Here is a 24,147-nt window from a genome sequence, read left to right as displayed (position 1 = left end):
ATTGGGGCACCACGCTTGGGGGCCTGCCCTGTGATGTCGCCTGATCGCTGCCGCTGCGGAGAGAGGCCCCGAGCTACGCACTTCGCCATCAACTGAAGGCTACACACTCAGCGATCTCCCCCGCCCTGCCCACCCGACCGGACGCTCCGGGGCCTCGCTAGACTACTCTAGATCCCACACCTACTCTCTTCGGACCCCGGTGGGCTGCCCGGTTTACGAGTGGAACTTGTGTGACCGGTGAACTTGTTGGGCGGCTGGGCCTGGTGTCGTGGCCTGCACAAAGAGACGCCGGAGGCCTGCTGGAGCCTTCACATCGGAGCGAGTCGGGCGCTAGCAGGCCTTGGAGGCCCGAGGTGCTTTCTGGCCCCCACTGACGCTCGAATCCTCTGAACCCCCCGCGACCTGACCACCTGGGAAAGCTTGGAGGATAGTCTCCCACTGGACGCCGGCTGAGAATCGGGGCTGCAGAGGGTGCGCCTGCCTGGAGGGCACGGCCCTCGTGTTGGTGGAGGAGACGAGGCCTTGCGTTGACGGGGGTGAGCTGCGACGCCAATAACACTGTCGACGGCCGTGTGGTGAGGCCGCCTGTCTCCCCGCGGCCTGCCACAGGACCACGATGCTGTGACCACCCACCCTCGGATTCCCCTCGGACTCCCCCGCGGACCTTGCACCTGCAGCGGCTCCTCTGGAACTTGCACAACTGTGGGCCTCACGCTGACAACTGACATTATACAGACCATGATATGGGCGAGACCTGGCACCTGTTGATCACGATGGTGAGTTACGCTACTGCACATCGCCATTACTGCATTGGTTGCGTGCTCCCTCTGCACACCGTGAAACCTCATCTCGCCACTGCCTGCTTCTGAATACCAGGCGCAACTGACTGGTCCACTGACCCGCAGTGCCTACTGTTACCTCCTCACGCGGCACCGTCCTGTAGACCGCACTGAGAACACTGTCTGCCCTGCCGACCCTCGAAAAAACAAACAACATTACACCTCTTGAGGCTACGACCTAAGGTGTGCCCTGCTGATACGGCCCCCTGTGGACGCAGCTTGACTCTTTCACTCGTCACTTTGCCCATGTCTGGAGGGGTAAAAACTCGCACTGGCGGTGCTCTATCGAAAGGGAAAACGGATAAGACATCGAGGCTAATGGATGCCGACCAAGTGACGACGAGGCTGGACAGCGTGCTCGCTGCTATGGAACGCCTGGAAGAATCGCTCCAGTTAACCCAAACCTCATTGGAAACCAAAATAGATAGTGTTGCGATTGACCTCACCCATCTGAGGGAAGATCACAAAAAGCTGGCGGACCGCACCAAAGTCCTGGAGGGAGCGGTGCCGGACCTTGAGCCCCGAGTCTGTCAGACAGATAAACAAGTAAAAGATCTCCTGAATACGGTTGAATTTTTGGAAGACCGCGCGGAGGACGCGGAAGGACGGGCACGAAGAAACAACATCAGACTCGTGGGAATACCGGGAAGATGGGAGGGGAATGATCCTACCCAACACGTGGAGGACTGGCTGAGAAGCATACTGCCGGAGGGCACGCTGTCGCCTTACTTTGTGGTGGAAAGGGCGCACCGAGTGCCGACGAGACCACTTCCCACGGGCTCCAACCCGAGACCACTGCTCCTCCGGATATTAAATTACCGCAACCGTGACTCCGTCCTAAGAGAAGCCAGAAGGCTTGGCGAGGTTCGCATAGACAACGCTACAGTGATGTTCTTACCTGATTATACAGTTCAAGTGCAACGCCAAAGGCATTCCTTCCTCGAGGTGAAACGACAGCTTCGCACTGCAGGCCTCAAATATTCCCTCCTCTTCCCTGCCAAGCTGAGGGTGGTGGCACAGGACAAAACTTATTTTTTCACCAGCCCTGAAGAAGCCGAGGCCTGGCTTGATGGCGGTACTGACGCGGCGCCCAGACAGCCGCAGGGCTCTGTGGCGAGATCGCGGGCACGCGGACTGCGGCGACGCCGCAGGAACAGAACGCTTCTGGCTCGCCATTCGGAGGGAGCAGCGAGCCATTCCCCGCCTGCAGAACAGGTTATCATGGAACAGCAAGATGCACTCCGCAAGGTCACCGAAATTAGCAGTTCCCCAACATCGAATGCCACGCAGGACGCCAGCCCACGGACATTTCCGAGCGATGATGAAGCCATATATGGATAACCGGATTCTCAACTCTCCACAGACCCACCAGATGTCACACCGCAGACAGCAGACCTGCTCAATTGAAGTTACTTGTGGAGTCCCGATGGGGCTCATCTAGACAACGCCGTCTTGGCTGCAGCCCGGACACGCACCGCTGCGACGCTGAGGCTTGGCGGCATTTGAGGCGGCGTCCCTGCTCCAAGAAGAGACGGCGGAGACGAGACACAATGAGTACTACTCTTGCAGCTCGAATACTGACACTGTGCTGCGGTGAGAGAGACTCCCTGCACCTCCCCTACCTATCGAACTTTGACTATTGGTGACTAGCCGCACACATGGCCTGTGACTTGCGGCCTGCCTGGATTGGCTCCTCAATGGTTGGCCAGGTCGAGACTTTTACATAGCAGGTCAAGCAGAGTTAGCCCAGTGTACTTTAGCTGCGCAATGCCTGAACCGTGAGGCCTAGGGAAGGATGATGCCCTCCTTCATTGACCAAGTTGCGGTAAAGCTGAGACTGTGCCTAGCACGTAACACCCCCTAGAATTGAAAGGTTACTCCTCTCGCTTGAGAGTTTGGACGGTGGCATGTTTGGCTACTGCCCTTTTGGTATTCATCGTTGGTTTGCCCCCTTTTGGCCAATTCTGTTATTTAGTCTGTGTCCCTTTATTGTTTTCAAGGATATTATCTTAGTGTCAATGGTGATGTCTTTAAGTGTAGACGATGAGGCTGTGCAGAGGGTCTGGGGAAAGCTGATGTGGTGGGAGGGGAGGGGGATTGCCTGAATTGTTACAATGACTGCGATTAAAATCTGCACCTGGAATATTAGAGGCATGCACACGCCGTCACGTAGATATCAAATATTCTCCTACCTCAAACGCCACCGGGTCCACATTGCACTTTTACAGGAGACACATTTAAGCAGGGCGGAAGTGCCAACATTAAGTCGTCAATGGCGTGGACAACTCTACGCCACAGAATACTCCTCATATGCCCGCGGGGTGCTGCTATGGGTGAGGCCTGGAACTCCCTTTGCAGTAACAGACTCTTACATTGACCCGGAGGGTAGGTTTGTGCTTGTACATGGCCGGCTAGATGGGGAGCCTGTGGTTCTAGCTTCCCTGTACTCCCCCAATACAGACCAAGGGGGTTTTTTCACACAATTATCGGCGAAACTGGCACCCTGGCATGGAGTTCCCTGGATACTCGGGGCGATTACAATTGCATACTAGATACAACACTAGATCGTTCTGCCCCGCCCCGGCCCGGCGCACCGACTTGCGGCGCTATGAAGGCGCTCATTCACTGGGCGACGCAATGGGACCTACATGATGCCTGGCGCACTCGCAACCCTACTTCTAGGGTGTACTCCTATTACTCGGGAGCACACACCCTGCATGTGCGCCTAGACAGATACATGGTGTCTTCAGAACTTCTACCCCTTATTACAGACACACATTATATGGGCCGCACTCACTCGGACCACAACCCACACATACTGGATATAGCATGGGAACGCCCACACCCGCCCATCCCTACTTGGCGGTTACAGCCCGCCCTACTACTAGACGCCCCTTTCCGAGATTCCCTACTAGCCTGTGTAGCGCAGTACTTTGCGGACAACTCTGGCACAGCGTACTCCCCGCAGATCGAATGGGACGCCTTCAAGGTTGTGATCAGGGGGCACTGTCTGGGCACACAGGGACATATGCAGAAAAGATTGGAGAGAGATTTGCAGCGTGTAGAGGCTGTCCTGCTCCGTCGCGAACAAGAGGCGATGACAGGGGCTGACGGACTGCTGCTTGTGGCTCGTGAAGAGCATGCGCGATTGCTGGAACGGCTCTGTCACCTTAACTATGCGGCTCACTCGGCGCGTACACACCACCTTAGTGATATACCCGGGAAGCTACTGGCCTGGCTTGTAAGACAGGAAGATCGCGCGGCGCTGGTGTCTGCAATCCACACTGCAGAGGAAGGGGTGGTATAACACAGAGTAAAATACACCAGGCTTTTGTACGACACTACCGGGCCTTATATCGGTCTCAACTGAGAGCTCCTACTGAGGCTATAGAGGACTATCTCTCGGAAACACAGCTGCCACTCCTCACAGCTGTGCAGCAGGGAGACCTAGAGGCGCAGCCCGCGTCAGAGGAACTGCACGTTGCCATTTTTGCTCTCTCTAATGGCAAGTCGCCTAGCGTGGATGGGCTACCTGCCGAATTTTTTAAAACATGCTCGGATATCCTGATTCCTTTGTTGCTTAAAGTATATGTTGCATATTTACAACAAGGGGTGGTGAGGGACAGAGTCTCTGAATTAAGCAGAGTACTCTCACCCAGTCAAGAGATCAGGGCTAGATCCAACACCGTTTTTTAGCTCATTGCACCATCCCAGTTTCAGAACCTGGCTGTATGCAAATTAGTCTGTCCCTGGCCCAGTGCATCATGGGAACAGGGCAGACCAGACTACAAAAGCCAATTCTTACACTGGGAAGGAAACAAGCTTCCGGGGACCGGTTTCTGCCATTTCAGGCGTCTTCGGCCCGGCTTGCTTGAATCCTGATGGTGCAATGAGCAAGGGACTCACATCAGAGTATACCCTTCCACGCTTAGGGTGGACAAAAATATTTACAACAAGGGGTGGTGATGGACAGAGTCTCTGAATAAAGCAGAGTACTCTCACCCAGTCAAGAGATCAGGGCTAGATCCAACACCGTTTTTTAGCTCACTGCACCATCCCAGTTTCAGAACCTGGCTGTATGCAAATTAGTCTGTTCCTGTCCCAGTGCATGATGGGAACAGGGCAAACCAAACTACAAAAGCCAATTCTTACACTGGGAAGGAAACAAGCTACCGGGGATCGGTTTCTGGTATTACAGCCGTCTTCGGCCCGGCTTGCTTGAATCCTGATGGTGCAATGAGCAAGGGACTCATGTCTGAGTATACCCTTCCACGCTTAGGGTGGACAAAAATATTTACAACAAGGGGTGGTGAGGGACAGAGTCTCTGAATTAAGCAGAATACTCTCACCCTGTCAAGAGATCAGGGCTAGATCCAACACCGTTTTTTAGCTCACTGCACCATCCCAGTTTCAGAACCTGGCTGTATGCAAATTAGTCTGTTCCTGTCCCAGTGCATGATGGGAACAGGGCAAACCAAACTACAAAAGCCAATTCTTACACTGGGAAGGAAACAAGCTTCCGGGGACCGGTTTCTGGCATTACAGCCGTCTTCGGCCCGGCTTGCTTGAATCCTGATGGTGCAATGAGCAAGGGACTCATGTCTGAGTATACCCTTCCACGCTTAGGGTGGACAAAAATATTTACAACAAGGGGTGGTGAGGGACAGAGTCTCTGAATTAAGCAGAATACTCTCACCCTGTCAAGAGATCAGGGCTAGATCCAACACCATTTTTTAGCTCACTGCACCATACTTGTTGTAAATATTTTTGTCCACCCTAAGCGTGGAAGGGTATACTCAGATGTGAGTCCCTTGCTCATTGCACCATCAGGATTCAAGCAAGCCGGGCCGAAGACGCCTGAAATGGCAGAAACCGGTCCCCGGAAGCTTGTTTCCTTCCCAGTGTAAGAATTGGCTTTTGTAGTCTGGTCTGCCCTGTTCCCATGATGCACTGGGCCAGGGACAGACTAATTTGCATACAGCCAGGTTCTGAAACTGGGATGGTGCAATGAGCTAAAAAACGGTGTTGGATCTAGCCCTGATCTCTTGACTGGGTGAGAGTACTCTGCTTTATTCAGAGACTCTGTCCATCACCACCCCTTGTTGTAAATATTTTTGTCCACCCTAAGCGTGGAAGGGTATACTCAGATGTGAGTCCCTTGCTCATTGCACCATCAGGATTCAAGCAAGCCGGGCCGAAGACGCCTGAAATGGCAGAAACCGGTCCCCGGAAGCTTGTTTCCTTCCCAGTGTAAGAATTGGCTTTTGTAGTCTGGTCTGCCCTGTTCCCATGATGCACTGGGCCAGGGACAGACTAATTTGCATACAGCCAGGTTCTGAAACTGGGATGGTGCAATGAGCTAAAAAACGGTGTTGGATCTAGCCCTGATCTCTTGACTGGGTGAGAGTACTCTGCTTAATTCAGAGACTCTGTCCATCACCACCCCTTGTTGTAAATAAAGTATATGTTGCTGCAGTTGAAGACTCTGCACTTCCCCCACACTAAACGAGGCCAATCTCATCTCAATCTTAAAACCTGGCAGGGATGACACGAACATGGGCTCTTACCGACCACTTGCCCTGTTAAATACGGATTACAAAATCTTTACTTCCATTTTAGCCCAGCGCCTGGCCCCCGTAGTCTCCACTCTTGTCCATCATGACCAGAATGGTTTCGTACCCGCACAAAGCACCTCTCATAATATCCGCCGACTCTTCAGGGTGCAGGAAAGTGCCACGCTCAACTGGCCAAGATCGGGATGCCTGGTACTAGACCTTGAGAAAGCCTTTGATTCAGTGGAATGGCCATACCTCAAGGCAGTGCTGGAGAAATTCAACCTGGGAGACGCATACGTCGACATGGTTGGACTGCTGTATCAGAGGTCCACTGTACGGGTGCGTATGGGCAAGCTGCTTTCGGATGCAGTGGGAGTGCAAAGAGGAACTAGACAGGGATGCCCCCTATCACCGCTCCTTTTTTCCTTGGCCATAGAGCCCCTCGCGGCGTTATTACGAACGCGAGGAGAGGACTGGGGATCCCATTGGCGGGCGGCTTGCATGTGGTCTCGCTTTATGCTGATGACCTGCTCCTGTACGTGCGTGACCTCACTTGTGTGCCACACTCCTTATCAGATATCTTTCAGACCTTTGAGGACATGTCAGGACTAAGGGTCAACTGGGCCAAGTCAGGCGTATACTCATTCAGCCCTGACACACAGGAGTGCGACATCCGCATCAATGGTGTGAGGCTCGCCTGGTATCCCACTACGTTTAAATATCTCGGGATGCACATCTACAGAAACCCGTCCGACATAATGGAGGGAAACCTGACGCGCGCAATCTCTTCGCTACGTACACAGATGGCTTTCTGGAGGACCCTGCCCCTGAATGTGCCTAGCCGGATAGCGCTATCCAAGATGATAGTACTGCCAAGATTGCTATACCACTTTGCCAATATTCCATTATACGTTCCTGCCCGAATATTCCGCGACTTAGACGCTATGATCCGGAACCTCATTTGGAACACTGGGAGACCCCGTGGTGCGTTGACAAAACTCTACGCGCCCACTGAGGCAGGAGGGTTGGCAGTCCCCAATTTAAAACTATATTATCTGGCAGCACAGCTGCAGTGGGTGTCATGCTGGCTGGGTGGGAGGAATCTGGATGACACCGCCACGGACGCCACTGTATGGACCCACTCACAAATCTGCGCATTGTTTCACCCCCTGACCAAGGGGCCCCGCCCGTTACCATTACATGTAGCGGTGGCTCGCAGGTGCTTCCTGCGTAGCCTGAAATTGACCCGAGAGGTGAAGCCTTATGCTCTGGCGCTCCCCCTGCTGGGCACCCCCAGGCGGGGTGGAGTGGCAACACCAGCTATGCTGGAGAAATGGACGGAGGCTAGTGTGGAAACCATAGGAGATCTTTATGTAGATGGAACCCTGCTTCCTTTTGGAGAACTAACGGGGAGCACGGGCCTACCGGCCAGACAATTTCTCCTACACGCATCGATATTGCGCACATACACGGACGCCTGGGGTGACATACATGAGGAATTACAAATGCATCATCTCATACAGTACTTACATGTCATGGGTAACGGCTCCCATATTATCCACTGGCTAGCACAGGCCCTCCTCGTACACACACAGCGCTCCACACAGCCATTACGAGATAAATGGGAGGCATCCCGAGGGAGGGGATGGACAGACAAGGAGTGGGCGATGGTGTTGGCTAGCCCTGTAAACATCCCACGTAACTCCCGTTTTAGAATTATACAGTTGTATATCCTACCTCAAGCATATCTGTCGCCGGATAAGATTAACAAGTATTTCTCAACTACCACTGCTGGCTGCCTCCGATGTACTTTGGTTGATGCGGACATTTTACATATGCTTTGGAACTGCCCTACTCTTGCCACATATTGGGATGAGGTGATGACCCTATTGACACGAAGTGCTGGCGCGGGTTTACCACATACATGGGAGGCCTGCATCCTGGGGTTGTATAAGAGAACTAAATTGAATAAAGTGCCGGCTAGATTCTGGGACCTAGGACTCATCACTGCCAAACGCATGCTCACCAAACATTGGAAAAAGGGTGAACCCCCACTCGCTAAATACTGGTGCACTTCCTTCACTAACTGGGCGAGAGCTGAAAGCATCACACTGCACCGAGAGGAAACAGCGGGTTTAAGGAAGTTTCCAATTGCGCAACTCTGGGATGATACACTGAGATCCTTCCAACAGGCAAGCTTGGATCGGGGACTCACTTAGGGGGTAACGCACTGGGAGCGGCGTATACCTATGAGATGAGACACTGCTGTACAGCTAGGCCGTGTTATCTCCCTGGCACCTGTATGCCCCCAGAGATAACACCTTGGCACCTCCTAGATATTGATAGATCAGCCTCCCCCCGTCAAATTGAGCGCCGCTTACAACATACTCTTGTCATATTGATCTCGGACCTAGACACTCCCCTTCACAACTGCACACTGACCCGCCTCACGACCCTACAATCCTATTGACACGACCTATTCTCCCCCCCTTTTTTTATTTCTGTCCCCCTCAGCAATCACATCGTGGTGCTAGAGACCCTATCTCTTTCCCCTGTTTTGCCCTGTTTGACTTTTTGTCCCCAACGGTTTTGTTTGGAAGTTACGATGGTGGATTCCACTGCCATATTTGATAAAATATTGGATATGTTGCATTGGTGGACGGTATACATCCGACATTCGGTACTCCTGATTACACACCACATCTGGTGCTACCACGCACTGTATATCAGGAATTATGTGAACACAAAACAGAGCCACTAGAACATGCCACCTCCCACTAACCCTTGCTCCACAACATATTGAGGATGCATTGCTCTGCATACTGAGTGTCATCACGTACATTGCTGCTATATTACCTATCTATGTTGTCCTAGCATTTCTGCTACACGAACTGGTATACACAAAGACTGTTTTGATGAGCGCTGTCATTGTACTATCTTACTGTACCATTATTATGCAATGTATGTGAATTATTTCCTTTTTCGGCATTGCATATCTGTGTATTGACCGATTGACTGTATAAACCAATAAAATATATTTAAAAAAATAAATAAATCAACCAGGAAGTCTTTGAAGTAATTAATGGTTGTCTCTATAGGGTTTCCTCCAGGTACGGCTTTTTCTTCATGTTCTTGTTGAAATTCTGCTGGAAAATGCACCATATTGGCTAGTTATTAGAAACAATTCTCAGGCCTAAAAGCAGCATTGTGGGGAGAATGGAGTCATTAGATTGCCTTACTAGAATGGATTACTGGTAGACAGATTTATGCTCCACCACTTTCAAATTTCACTGGCTATCACTGCTAATATGGCACCCAAACCCCAATCGCACTTGCAGAACACCAGCTTTCTACCACACATCTCTTGGGCTCAGGCACTCATAACAAATTTGAAAAAATGCAAGCAATTTGGTGCAGCCTTGCAGTCTCATGAGATAGAAACTCACAACCTTTTGGTCAAAAGCTAGTGACGGGAAAGCAAGATGGTGATCACCTAGGATTACCGCAGCAGAGCTCTCACCCTTTTGTCTCCCGAAACGCCCGTAGGATGTCCAGCAAGGCTTACCTGCAGGTCATGGCTGAGTAGCCTGTTCTGCGGATCATCGGAGACCTGATGGGACTGTTTGACGGGGGCGAATCTCATCAGCAGGGGCATTACAGCACAGAGGGTAGCAGGAGCGGGCAGTGTGGCTTTCAAAGTGGATCCGAAGAGCAGCCTCGGCATGAGGAGGCGTACTGACCGTAAGGCTGGTTCGGTCTCTCTGGGGTGCTCTGAGGGCGTGGGTGGATCTCGCTGCAGCTGTCAGTCGGGAATTCGCCCGAGGGCGCAGGCAGCAGTTACTGATACTATCTCGGCAGGAGAGACAAGGGGAATGCCTCCTAAGACTACGAGGCAAGCCAAGGAGCCTGCAGGTCGGATCTCAAAAGAAACCCATGGTAAAAACAGGAAACTCCACAGGCTAGCACCGAGGTGAATGCAGGTAAGCCCAACCAGCCCCACTTTTTGAAAACGCAGCTGGAAATCATGGGGGCAGGGAAGCGGAGGAACTTAACTGAACAAGTACAAGCCGGGGGCCAGAAATGAATAGTATTTAAGGCAGTGGAAGAAGGGGGAGCATTACCTGCAGGGGGGGACCTAGCTACTACCCCTATGTTGCTCCAATCAGCGACCACTGATTTCTTCAAAACCAAGGATGGAACAGGGAACCAAAACTCAGCTGAACCCTTGTATGAGGGGGCAATACGGGGGGCATCACCTAGATCTATCAGGAGGATCTGGAGGAAAGTGAGTTGTTGCATAAAATTATACGCAATAATGGCCATACGCTCTATACAACCAGCACACCATCAATAGCTGGGACAACAGATCTGGCAAGCACGGCTGGCATGGATGGTACCCCGGGAGTGACGGATCAAGGAGGTTTTGGGAATTAACTCCGAATGGTAACTGACTCTCAGTCTAATGCCCTGTCTATTCCGTCCGATGGTGCCTCTAGGGGGCTGGCTTATACCACAGGCCTAGACGGGCTACTGGCTGTCGATATTATATCAGATGGGACAGATACATTTATCTTGCTCACCAAGGAATCTCATTCAAGAGCCTCAGACTTTGGCCGCAGTGAAACTGAGTACAGCTCATCAACTTCAGGCTCAAGTACACTCGAAGCACCGGAGACTGCCCTCAAACGACAAAAACATTGAAAAAGCTCTAAAGGTTTTAAGGGCCACACTGAGTCATGAAAAAACAAGAGAAGATGCATTGCTGACTCTGGGCTGAAGAGGGATTAGTCCCATACCAAGATGGTGGGACCTACAGACCGGGTGTCCACCCAGGGAGAAAATTCCTTGAGTGGGCAGCATGCGGAGGGGGGCGGTTAATATAAATCCTGCTGTTAGTTTGATCTTAAAGTCTATTACAGAGCACCGTGCAGAGACCAGGGCGGACGGGAAGAAAGCAAGACAGGCTACAAAGAAACTGGAAGGATCAGTACGAAAAAAAGGGAAAGCCTGTGCTGAGATTGGCGAGCGGTTGAATACCATGTAAGAGAGAACATCTGTAGTCCAAAATGGTCTGTCTGCTGTGAGAGAGCAGACAAAGTCTCATGAAGCTCAATTAACAGATGATATGTGAAAACTGGAGGATCTGCAGAACCACCAGAGAAGAAATAACCTCCGATTCCTTGGGATCAAGGAAGGCCTGGAAGGGGATGACATTTGTTCTTTCATTCTGGACCTCCTTTAAGAAGCTTTCCCTGAGCCTACAGGGTGGAATTGGGGGCGTGTAATCCAGAGGGTACACAGGTTTCCATTTACCCGTCACAAAATGTCCAGCAGAGATCTAAATCAACCTACCGCCATCTTAGTGTATTTTGATAATTTTATGCTTAGGCAGGTCATATTTGAGAAAGCCCGTCCTGAGGCAAGAAGGCAGTATAAGGAGTCTTTTTTTTTAGTCCGCCCTGATTTCTGCCATATTACGGTGGTATTACCCTGGAAGGCAGATGGCGACTACAGTAATTAATTAAGCCTTACCAAGATGCTGGATTTGAGGCATTTTTGTTGGCCCTGGCTAGGCTAAAAACAATTGTAAGAGGGTCTGTAAAGTTCTTTAATTCTGACATAAAGGCTAGAGAGTATCTGGATCAGGCTTTGATGGAGAACAGAATTGTATATGATCTTCTAAGCAGTTTTTCTAAAGCGGTCTGGGACAATTTCATGAGATAGGGGCTGCCTTTATATAGATGGTATATCTTAAAATGGTCCCTTCCCCCCTTTTTTGTATTTCATGTTATTTATTTAGTTTCTCTTTCTATAGTATGGAGTAATACTTCTTCCGGCTGGCTTTCGCTGAGTAACATATGGTTGGCCGAGTTTGTAATAATGGTTTGAATGGGTGTAATCTGTGGTGTTTATTGCTATCTCTGTCATTCAGACCTGGTGGGTCTGGCTCCTTTCAAGGGTAGGGAGAGGGTAGAGGGAGGGGGGTGGGGATGTCTTTGGGGGTCTGGGTAGGTGGGTATTGTGGCAAAAAGAAGGTATATAATTTGCAGCAAGAGCTTCATTTTTTTCTAGAACTCCAGGTTGCATTAATGGTTAAAGAACAAGGTGCAAATAAGATTGGAACAGAGAGCTTGCTCAGGCAGCATAATGTCTGTGCTAACCGTGCTGAGGCATTATTGATTGTCAAGATGATTTATTGGTGTAATGGCAAAGCTACGCATCACTCCTATAAATATTTGTGGGTTAAATGACAGTGCTAAAATAAAATCTTAAAATTCTACAAGCAGATTTGTATTGCCTTCAGGAGACCCACACAGCACGGAATGATAGCAACTTGCTTAATTATTTGGGGCTAATAGTTGTTGTGTATACAACTCAAGATGTTAGGACTAAGTGGGGGGGGCTATCTTGATCAAAGATAGCGCTATTACGCCTGGGAGAAAGGCAGTGAATAAGAAGGGCAGATGGGTAATAGTGGAATGTAGAGGAGGTATGGGTTCATTTACACTATGTTCAGTCTGCGCTCCAGTATTAGACGACCCTGGCTTATTGAACTTTTTGGCTCTCGAATTACCCTCCTGGCCAGCACCTTACGTAGTTTGCAGGGATCTAAACATCAATAGATCCAGAGGAGCTCCATGGGGTCAGGGTGTTACTAGCGAGTGGCGCTAAAGACAATCTTCCAGGGCGATGACATTTTTTTTAGGGATATCAGACTGGTGGGTGCATGGCCCAGTTTGAAAGCACAGGAGCCTGGTTATACTTAGTATTCTGCTCCTCGCTGCAAGTTTACTAGGCTGGATTATTTTCTAACCTCACCCTCTCTACTCCAGGAGGCCCGGGAGGAGCTTTTCTCCAGAGTAATGTCAGATCATAATCCCGTTGTTCTGGAACTCCCTTTTGAAGGACTGAGGAAAGGGCAAAAGAGGTGGACCTTTGAGAGGGCACTCCTATTTTATCCAAATTATGTCCATTATATGAAGGGTTGGATCAATAACAATAAGGATAGTGCTACCCCAGGAATGATCTGGGAGGCTTTTAAGGCATCAGTAAGAGGAGAAACGCGGCGATATAGCCTGATCAAACATAAAAGGGGTAGAACAGATTAAAAGGCTCTATCAACAATCGTGCTCTTTTAGAAACAGAATTAATCAGCACGGTGACCAGAGGAGGAGATATCTCTCTAGCTTTAAACTCAATAACGGGAACCAAAGCCTGTCTGAAAGATGTCAATGCAGAGAAGACGGCAGGGAAATACCTTGCCAAGAGACAGGACGGCAAGTGTAGGTGTTGGCTGATTATTAGCATTCAAGGCTAGGCAATAGATAGCCGCAGGGCATATAGAGCAGGTCAGGAATATGCAGGGAAAAATAGTCTCAGATTCTGCTGACATTAGGGAACCCTTTAGGGAGATCTATGAGGATCTATATAGGGCTTCGCCTATAGGAGGTCCTCAAACGTATGGCGAACTGTTTGAATTAGCTCCGAATGTGAGGGTCTCTCAGGAGGCAGCTTTCCTTGGGGTCGGATATCTCTCTGGAGGAGCTCCACCTGGCTCTCCAAGCTCTTCCATTGGGTAAAGCCACATAAACTGATTTCTGAGACCTGCCAGGAAATACTTGGATTATTTAAGGAGGTCAGGGATGGGGCTGTACTACAAGGCTCATGGGTCACTGCCAACATTGTTACTCGTTTTAAAAAAAAGTAAAGATCCTATCAATCTGGGTTCTTATTGACCAATCACACTTTTAAGCAGCAACGCTAAATTATATTCAAAGATTTTTGCATCTCAATGCTATTCTACCACAACCTCTAACGGAAGAGGAGTGGGAGGTGAGCTGCCGTTTAACGGGTCAATTTGCTTCAAACGGTAATCTTAAGTATATTCATTATAAATATGTCCATCGGGTATACTACACTCCAGTACAATTACATAAATTTGGTTTGCGAGATTCCCATTGCTGCAAAAGGTATGGGGCTGATAACGCGGATTTTCAGCATCTAGCCTGGGCCTGTGCAAAAGTAGTAGACTTTTTGGGCGAGGTCACAGGCATGTTGTCAAATATTGTGGGTGAGGCAATCGAATGTACTATGAAAATGTGTTTGTTGGGACATGTACTGCATGTTAAGACTGAGAATCGCAAATTTGTGGCACTGGCGCTGCAGTTGGCGAAACACAGGGTCTCACTACACTGGGATGGCCGCCAAGCACCCAAATTGACACGCTGGCTGCAAGATGTAACATACTGTTGTGATCAGCTCACCTGTTATGCGGAGGAACTGTCAAGTGCGCCCGAACGCGGGAAATTTAGGCCCCCTTTACTGCCTATATGCTGGCCAACACTACTGGTTAATGCAATTTCAGCTACTAGACCTATATGATTGCCTTGCTCCTCGATGTACTTGTATTTTACTGCTACCCGGATTTTGTGTACACTTGCAATGATTGGCTCTTATGTATTCTGCGAGATTATGCAATGATGTATTGATATCTCTGATGGTTCTGTTCTATGAAACTACAATAAACAAATTTTAAAAAAATTAAAAAAAGATTTTTGCCTCTCGATTAAATAACGTAATGCAGCATCATGTGTCAGTTTGGCAGCATGGCTTAATCCAGGGGAGAGGGACAGTAGACCACGTAAGGCGGGTAATATCACTTTTTGATGCTACAGAGGTTCTTATGAACCCTATGGGGGTTGCCTTCTTGGATGCCAAGAAGGCTTTTGACAGAGTGTCATGGAGCTATTTATGGAGGATCTTGGAAGTTAACGGTTTTGGGGTCTTTATTAAGGTAGTTCAGGTCCTGTATGCTAACCCTAAAGCGCGATTGCGAATAATGGAATAATATATGTGGCTATTATTACCTCTGACCCTGATAGAGCGCTGCACACGGTGGAAATAATTGCAGAAAATTTCGGGACCCAATCGGATTTCTCACTGGATAAGTCAAAAACACAGATTTTGATAATTAGATTGATCACTGCCTATGACAGCAGGATCGTGGAGGAAGTAGTTTATTTAGGTATACATATTACGGCAAAAGTGGTGGGTATAATAGATCTAAACTTGGTCCCTATAATGGGGAAAATTAAGAATACTCTTTGGCGATGGGACAATTTAAAGTTGTCAATAATGGGGAGGTGCAACTTAATTAAAATGATGATCCTGCAAAAATGACTCTATATCTTCCTTACAATCCCCCTGGAAATACATAATGATTGGTTCAGGCAAACTGAGAGGGAGGTGGCAAGGTTTATTTGGTCTTATGGCAGGACTAAGAGGGCCAATGCATTTTTGTCCTTTACTAGGGATAGAGGAGGATGGGGGCTTCCTCATTTTAGGCTATACCATCTTGCTGCAGTCCTGCAATATTATGGGCCTCTTTTTGGTATTAAGCCGACTGAAGGAGATGACCCCAGCTATGTCCCGTCAATTTTTGAGATATTGATTGGGGTACGGGCTAACGGCTGCCTTTTGAAATTTTACAAATCAAGTTATTTAAAAAAAAACATGTTTTAAGGTCTTCATTGCTGCTTTTCGTAATTGGGCAGGCATACGGAAAAAACCTTGGGGTGGGCAGATATAGCAGGTATACCCCCTTGATTGGCAATGTTCAGCTTCCAAGGATATTACAACATGAGTGTCTGGCAAGTCGGGGGAAAAGGGGGATTTTAAAGGATATGCAATCTCTTGGCTGGGGACCATATAGCGTCTTTTGAAATAGTTAGGGAAAAAATGTAATATCAGCCCCCGGTACTTCAAGTTTTTACAGCTGAGGGACTTTCTTCTAAAAAAAAGGTGGTGTCGCTGCAGTTTTTGCGCAGGTTCCTCTCACAGAATTGATAAGGGCTTCTGGTTCGTCGATCTCACAACTATATAGATGTCTGTTGGAAGGATATGCTGGACAAGCATAGGCTGAGATGCCAAGAAAGGCTTGGGGTCCCGGATTCCTGTTTTTTTAAATCTTTGGAAATAGGGGACTCTGTACTGTGTTCAGCCAACCTGTGGTCACAGCACTTTAAAACTCTTTTCGATCTATACATAACGCCTGCGAAAATTGTAAAATGGGGAAGCACAAACAGGACCGTGTTTCAAGTGTAAGGTACATGGTGTAGATCTGGTTCACATTTTTGCTACATGCCCTAATATAGAAATGATCGGACGAGAAATATCGGGTTTTCTGCGGCATGTATTGAATGAGGATGTCCCTTTGTCACCTCAGCTTATGGTTACTTGGTGTAACAGAACAAGATGGGAAAACTGGAGAGGAGCTTATTTTTATAGCGATGTCCGTCCTCAGACTCTATAGCCTCAGCCTGGTTGGATCCCTTACCCCCGACTTTCCAGCAGTGGAAAGATAGATAGATAGATAGAGAGATAGATAGATAGATAGATAGATAGATAGATAGATAGATAGATAGATAGATATTCTCCAGAGAGAGCACTCTATGAACGGAGGGGTAAAAAGGAAAGGATTAAAGGGAAAAAGATCTAGGGATCATTAACTTTTGAGGCTTTTTTTAATCATGATTTTATATTTATGATGAATCTTTGATATACCCGCCACCTTATTCTGTGATTTATGCCTATCAGCACCCAGCTGCTCCTTTTCCTGATGGATTGGTTTTTACGATGAACAGAACTCAAATGAATTTTGCTCTCAGGTTATAGTCAGTATAACGTTATGGCCCTTTAAATCTTTGCACTAATGTTTTCATAAGTTGATGAATAATAATGGTTTTATAATAATAATTAATTTATATGAACGGTGGCGTCTGGAATATATTCATATGTATTGACTTTTTGCTGCAAATGTACTGTTTTTGGAAAAAAAGAAAATAATAAAAAAAAAAAGAAAATACCTTTCTCCGCAAACCAGTAGCCTGGACACCATCACATTGCAAACTAAATGTAAAAAAAAAAAATACAAGCACCAGACTTTTTCCACTAGCAGCCAAATCTGAGACAACATCCCCTTAGCCATCAGGAATGCCAAACATTGCTCCAATTTAGAAAGTACCTGAAGACTCGCCTCTTTAAAGAACACTGCGCCACAATGCATGAACTGTCCACAATTCAGCTTCCCCTTCTAGGACTCGCCGACTTTAAGCCTGCCATTGACAATGTAGACCGCTCTGCTGCCTTGTGGCTACTTTTATGCTATAAAAAATAACAAATGCATACATACAACTTAAACAAGCATTTGCAATGCAATAGGTCTCGGGTTAATTAAGTTTGAGCTATTGGCATTGCTAAATATTGCAACATCAACTGTAATATTCCATGCAGCACAAACAAACTACGGCCTACTGTTTACTACTGGAGTTTAACTGCCTCATCCTGAGTTGTCCTCTTGTACATTATTTGGGATGTGCTAGATTCCGGGCCAATATGCTGGAGCGAAACTGGCACCAGATTCATGGGATGTGCAACTTTCCAACACTTTGGTGTAAGATCTCGTCGCTCACAAAGCGCACGCTAATTATTTTCCCTCCAAATGGATGTTGATTTATATTGATTTAATAAGACTAGACACCATCAGATCAGTACTCTCAGCATTTCTGTGCAAACAAATATGTAAATAGCCAAGTCATGCATTGTTTAGACTTTTCCCTTTTTTACATTTTTCCTCATATTGCCTACATATGAAACAAGCCATACTTTTAGTCGCTATTAAATCTGTCCCGGAAAACTCCGGTGGCCTCACTGCCGCCCTTTGCTCACACAGCAGCCCGTGCTCGGCTTCTTATGACTCACCTTGGCTGTCTCTTTATTCCTTCTTTAACTGGGACAAACATGGCCACGCGACGTGAGGAGGAGCCGAAGAAAGAAAACAAACACTTGCATCGTCATCGCGCGCTCCGTTGACGGGTCTGCCGCGGCCGGTCCTGCAGTAAGGGGCACGGCGCATGTGTAAGGCCGAAACCTTCCATGGGGCACGGCCCGAGGAACCACTGTAAAATCGAACCCCCCTCCGCGCCAACAAGATTCTTAACCCCTAAAGTGCTTAAAGTGGACGGCCGCAGCCCCGAGTCTGCCGCGGCCGGTCCTGCAGTAAGGGGCACGGCGCATGCGTAAAGCCGAAACCTTCCATGGGGCACGGCGCATGCGCAAGCAGCGGGAGGTATTGCTAGCGTCTCAGCTTCCGAGGAGGACAGCGCGTTCACGCGCGCGTGTCCGGCGCAAATCGCCTTGCGCGCGGCCAGGACTGTCCTCCTGGAAAGCACACACGCTGACTATAGGTCTTTGGCGAGAGCGAGCTTCGCTCGCTTCACCGAGACCTAAAAAGTTGTAACACCTGTTTAACAACAGCACACTCCCAGTCACTGTACTTACATCTCCAGAAAACCTAATCAGACTCTGGTCTGTCATGGAAACCTCACAATCATTCACAAAATTCATGCTCAGACTGCCGGTAGTTCTGCAACCACATCACTAGGGTCAAACTGTCACTAAACAAATACCAACAGTCAATAACGTTATTCAAGGAACCACGCATCACAGTTTCAATGCTCCAGCCTAGGATAACATTGGCCTGTGATTCTCCCATGCTAATGAATATCTAATAATCTCTACATTTTGACCAGTATCCATATTTCTTTTAGTTTTGCCCTTGCTTTCTAGGCTGTTGTGGCTTTCCCATACACACGACTCAGCTGTCCTTACTGGCGCTCTATTAGAATCTTTTGACAATTGTAGCTGTTACTTCAGGGTTCAGTGTCATGCTACAACCTATTTATGTAGCATGTACTATAGCAACACTCAGATTCCTCTGTGAAGAGCTGCATCACTCAGTAATCTAAGAATTAATAAAGGTCTACAGTACAAATATAATTTGATCATCCATATTAAAACTCTGAGTTACGTCTACCGTAAAAATGAGCATGTATTGCGTTTCCCATGAGTGGTTTTAAATAACCCATAGAGATAATCTTCTTTTAACAGAGTAAATGATGATGTTAATACTTACATCCTCAAGAAGTTTGCCCTCAACGCGGAGCTCCCAGGATGCAATGCTGCCATCAGAGTCCTCGGCATCAGGCTTAGCAGGGTTGAAGGTGTTTGATATGTACAGTCTCAGTTTTCTCTTTTGCTGTGGGATGAATGAAAAGTCACGTTATAAAGACAAAGTGGATACCACTGGGACAAAGTCTTTTGCAGAAGTGTCAAAACAGGCAGCGGTTTAACCTGATTAAACATCTTCAGCACTGGAAAGAAATCTTATGCAAGAGATTTAGGGAAAAAAATCATCATCAGTACAAATTATTTGAACAATACAACATTTTGAGGGACTACCATCATTTACAGCAAATTATATTGGATTATCAACGTCGAAATGAATTAGCAGTCAAGAGAGCTGTCGCAACAACAGGAGCGTGTTTGATTTGCTTTATATTGGTGTTTAGCAGCTAACGGCCTAGCAGGTAAGAGTGGTGGGTCCGTGTGTGTGTCTAGAGGGGGGGAAGGGGAGAGGGGGTTTAGATTTCGACAGACAAGGTCGAGGGAAAATCACTATGTAATTGATTTTACCTCATCATCGTCCGTCGAAACCCCCCACCCCCGAGACCCCCCGCCTCCCCACCCACACACACACACACCGCTCTTACCGGCACAGGCCCGGCAATGAGTTTCGACTATGACGTACTAGGCCTCCACAATATGACAAACCCATCGGCACCATCTTCAGATGGTAGGTAGTCTTTCTTTCTATTAGAAAGAAAGACTAAGAGAAGACAAGAAAGGGGGGGCCGCTCGGCCCCCACGCAAGCATGACGGGGCGGGCCCCCCACCCCTCCGATGCCAATGGGACGCCCCCCCCCCCCCGCGACCCGGAATCACTAACGGTGCTTCCGGGCCGCGGGGGGCGGGGCGTAGGGGTTTTTAAGGCCGGGCGAGCGCGGGAGACGGTCTCTTGTCCCCGCGCTCGCCCAGGTATCAGTCGCAACCTTCCCCGGCATCGGGGAGCCCCGTAATTCTTCTTTGCTTTTGTTTCATACAGGTGCGGCAGAGCAAGGGAGCGTACGCGATCGGACTGGAGCAGCCGAATTTTTTGGTATTTTGCAGGGCGGCGGCCGGAGCACAGAAGGCAGCAGGCGAGCAGAAGGAGCGACGACGGAAGAAAGCGTGCACAGGGGATCTCGAGCCCGTGTGTCAGAAGCGACGTGGGACCCAGTTTGATCCCGGTGGTTGGCGAGCAAAGTGCAGGACGGCAAGGAGCGTCTTTGAAAGTGGTATTTGGGGGGCAATTTGAGAGCTCTGGGAATCACGTGTCTGATACAAAAACTGCACGCAGCCTGCAAGGCGTACACTTGGATCCTCGTGGGTATTTTCTCAATCTTTAAGCCAGTGGTGTCCCTGTATAGAGGTGTGTAACAGTAAGGCAGCATTATAGAGTGTAAAAGCAGGCTTCTCCCCGGCAAGAAGTTGAGGGGAGACTGGCAGTAACATTAGGAAGGGGTAATTAGTGGTTAAAACGTTTTGAAGGTAGCGATATTTACAACTCCTAGAAGGTGATAATTAAGGCTTATTTTGCAGGGTAGAGATGGATGTCTGCTGACAATTTTAAGGTTATCACATTGTGGACTCATTAAGGAAGGAGGTTGGTCTCCAGGGTTGCGTAAGACGCTAATTACAGCGGTGGGTGTTGAATATTAGCAGGGGTATCGGAAGTCCATAGAGGGCATTTAGGATTTACTGGAAGGCAGCCACGCATTGATTTACTTTGGGACATGGCTGCACGGGGTGCGAGAGGTACAAAAATGGAACGCATGTTGCAGACAATGATGCGCAGAATTAATGCGATGGACAAAAGGTGGGGGAGAGTGGATGCGCTGGGGAGGACGGTGGCTGAGATGGGTGAGAGGTTGGAGGCAAGCACAGGGAGCAGGCCCAAGCGAACAATAGTACCACCAAAGCCTAGGGGTGATTGGGAGGTCCCCCCGGCGCGCGGCTGGAGCAAAAAAGGAGGCAGGGGGCGTAATAGCCCCAGATTGGGAGAAGGGTCACCGGTACCAGGGGCAGCCCCCGCGCCAGCCCCTGCGCCAGCCCCCGCGCCAGCCCCCGTGCCAGCCCCCGCGCCAGCTAGCCCGTGCCAGTACCGATAGTGCCAGCTACCCCAATTATTACACCGGCGGAACCGGCACCAGCCACACCGCCGGCAGGGGCAAATCCGGGAGTAGGTCCTGTTCCCCCAGAACTGGAGGCACAGATAGCGGCGCTGGTCCCATGGTTGGGGATAGGGGGAGTTTTACCGGCGGCTGCGGACCCCTTGGCAGAAGCGCAGAAAGTGGTGGCCCGAATTATGGCAGCCAGGGCAGGTAATAACATGCCAAGCACACCAATTTCTCCCCTAACAGGCGCAGCTGGTGACGTGGGGAAGAGTATGGAGCCGGCACCGAATCCGGACAATGGTAAGGAAGTTGCCTTACCCCTTTTGGGGGAAGGCTCGCTGCCATCCAGGGGGGAGAATCTGGCCCAACACGTGGCACAGTCTGTAAAAGAATGCATCTGGGCAAACAAATTCATCAACATGTTTTCCTTGTTAATCGATAACCGAGAGTGGGAGTACGCTAAGACCCAGAAAGATATGTTGTTGCCTAGTGAGTGGCGGTCCCAGTTGTTGAAGTTTAGGGTGGAGGAGACACTCAGCAACTGGCTGAAGGCATTTTCAGTATTTGTGGCAGTAATTGCTGAACATACGCCGGGGATGCAGGCTTTTATCAGAGTAGGATCATAATGTTTAGTGAGAAACATGGGGAGGCATGGAAAGAATACGATATTGCCTTCAGGAAAGCCAAGGAGTTTGACAAATTGTTGTCTTGGGACAAGGTGGACTCAGCATCATGGCACTCTCAGTTTTCAGGGGGGCAGGATCCCGGGGGGCCCAGTAGTTGGAGTAAAGGTATCCCAACAGGCCACAACAGCATTTCCAACAGCCATTCCAGCACTCGGTTCAACAGCCCTTTCGTGCGGGTCATGGGGGGGACCCGTCCAGCAGGCCCAGGGGCAACGCGGGAGGAAAGGGGGTATGCTGGGATTTTAATAAGGGGGCATGTAATAGGGCCCCAGGCACGTGCAGATTTAAACATACATGCGCCAGCTGTGGGCAGGCTTCCCATATTGAAGCCAATTGCAGGGCAAAAGGTCCCCAGAGCGGTAGGGGGAGGAGGAGACCAGAATAGGTCTTGTCACATCCAGGTCGCCCACACCCCCATCGACATAACAATGATGATCCCGTGGCTAAATAAGTACCCAGACCATGACACTGCCAGGTTGCTACAGGAAGGTTTTACGCATGGCTTCAGGATTCCAGCGGCAGGCTATGTGGGTAGGCCACAGTGCAGGAACCAACTGTCAGTAAAGCACAACACGGGGGTAGTGGAAGAAAAATTGAAAAGGAATTGCGCCTGGGCAGAGTAGCGGGCCCCTTTAATGATATCCCTTCAGCATATTTTGTGTGTTCACCACTGGGGGTGGTCCCAAAGAAAGATAAAGGCGAATTCAGACTGATCCATAATCTATCAGCACCCAGGGGAAACTCATTGAACGATGCAATTGATGAAGACATATGCAGCGTGAATTATGCCTCATTTGACCAAGCAGTAGGGATGTTAAGAACACTGGGGCATGGGGCATTGATGGCGAAATCGGACATTGAATCCGCTTTTAGATTACTCCCAGTCAATCCCGAGGACCAACACTTATTAGGTTTCATATTCCAGGGGAAGTACTATATGGACAGACGCATGCCCATGGGTTGTTCCATATCATGTTCATACTTTGAAGCTTTTAGTTCATTCTTAGAATGGGTTTTGAGACGGTCCACGGGACATCAGCACGTAATGCATTATCTGGACGACTTCCTCTTCCTGGGGGCAGCGGGCTCACGGGAGTGTGCAAAAGCATTGCAGGATTTTTGCGTGCTGATGCGCGCTTTCGGGGTCCCGCTTGCTCAGGGGAAGACGGTGGGGCCGGCCACGTGTTTGGAATTCCTAGGCATTGAATTGGATTCAGTGGAGGGCTGCTTCAGGTTGCCACAAGAAAAGATAGCAAAATTCAGAGCGGCTTTGCAACAATGCTTAATGAAGGAGAAAGTGACACTGCAGCAGTTACAACAGACAGTGGGTCAACTTAATTTTGCATTGAGAGTCATACCCATGGCACGCCCCTTTACACGCTCCATTGCCCAGGCCATGAAGGGTCTGAGGGAGAAAAATCACCGGACCAGGTTGTCAGCGGAGGTTCGCCAGGACATGCTCATTTGGATAGCATTCCTGGAGGATTTCAATGGAAGGGTGGTGTGGGGGCCCCCACCTGCGACGTCAGTGGAGTTAGGTCTATGGACCGATGCCGCTGGCAGCGTAGGTTTTGGCGCCATCCTGGGCAACAAATGAGTGGTGCAGAAATGGCCAGAATGGTGGGAAGAGAATGGGCTGACTGTGAACATAGGTTTCCTAGAATTATTCCCTATTTGGGTGGCATTGATGGTGTGGCCTGGCCAATTGGCCAACCGGTCTGTGGTATTCTGGTCAGATAACATGACGGTGGTCGAATGTATTAATCAGCAGGCAGCTCGTTGTCACTGGATATTGCGCCTCATGAAAGAAATTGTTATTGCATGCATGAGGTTGAACGTGCAATTCAGAGCCAAACACGTCCCAGGGTTGCTGAATAATGCGGCTGACGCCCTTTCTCGCTTCAAGATGCAGGTGTTCAGGGAGCAATTACAACTGCAGAGGCGTCACCGGCAC

At 49.1% G+C, this 24,147-nt stretch overlaps 1 protein-coding gene across 4 annotated transcripts in view; it reads right to left on the bottom strand.

Annotated features, from left to right (window-relative positions):
* SMARCD3 (SWI/SNF related BAF chromatin remodeling complex subunit D3) overlaps positions 1–24,147 on the bottom strand; it is a 1,739,068-nt gene that overhangs the window by 1,118,174 nt on the left and 596,747 nt on the right. For all 4 annotated transcript variants that reach the window (XR_013601619.1, XM_078662891.1, XM_078662892.1 and 1 more), the window contains one exon: positions 19,368–19,490. Coding sequence is in view for 3 of the 4 variants with exons in the window: in XM_078662891.1 (XP_078519017.1) it covers positions 19,368–19,490 (123 nt within the window). In the remaining variant the exon portion in view is untranslated. The remainder of the gene's footprint in view (positions 1–19,367; positions 19,491–24,147) is intronic.

The sequence above is a fragment of the Lissotriton helveticus genome, chromosome 10, assembly GCF_964261635.1.
Source record: "Lissotriton helveticus chromosome 10, aLisHel1.1, whole genome shotgun sequence".
In the NCBI taxonomy this organism is placed as follows: Eukaryota; Metazoa; Chordata; class Amphibia; order Caudata; family Salamandridae; genus Lissotriton; species Lissotriton helveticus.
Note: the sequence above shows the minus strand (reverse complement) of the source record. Positions and strands in the feature narration are given on the sequence as shown.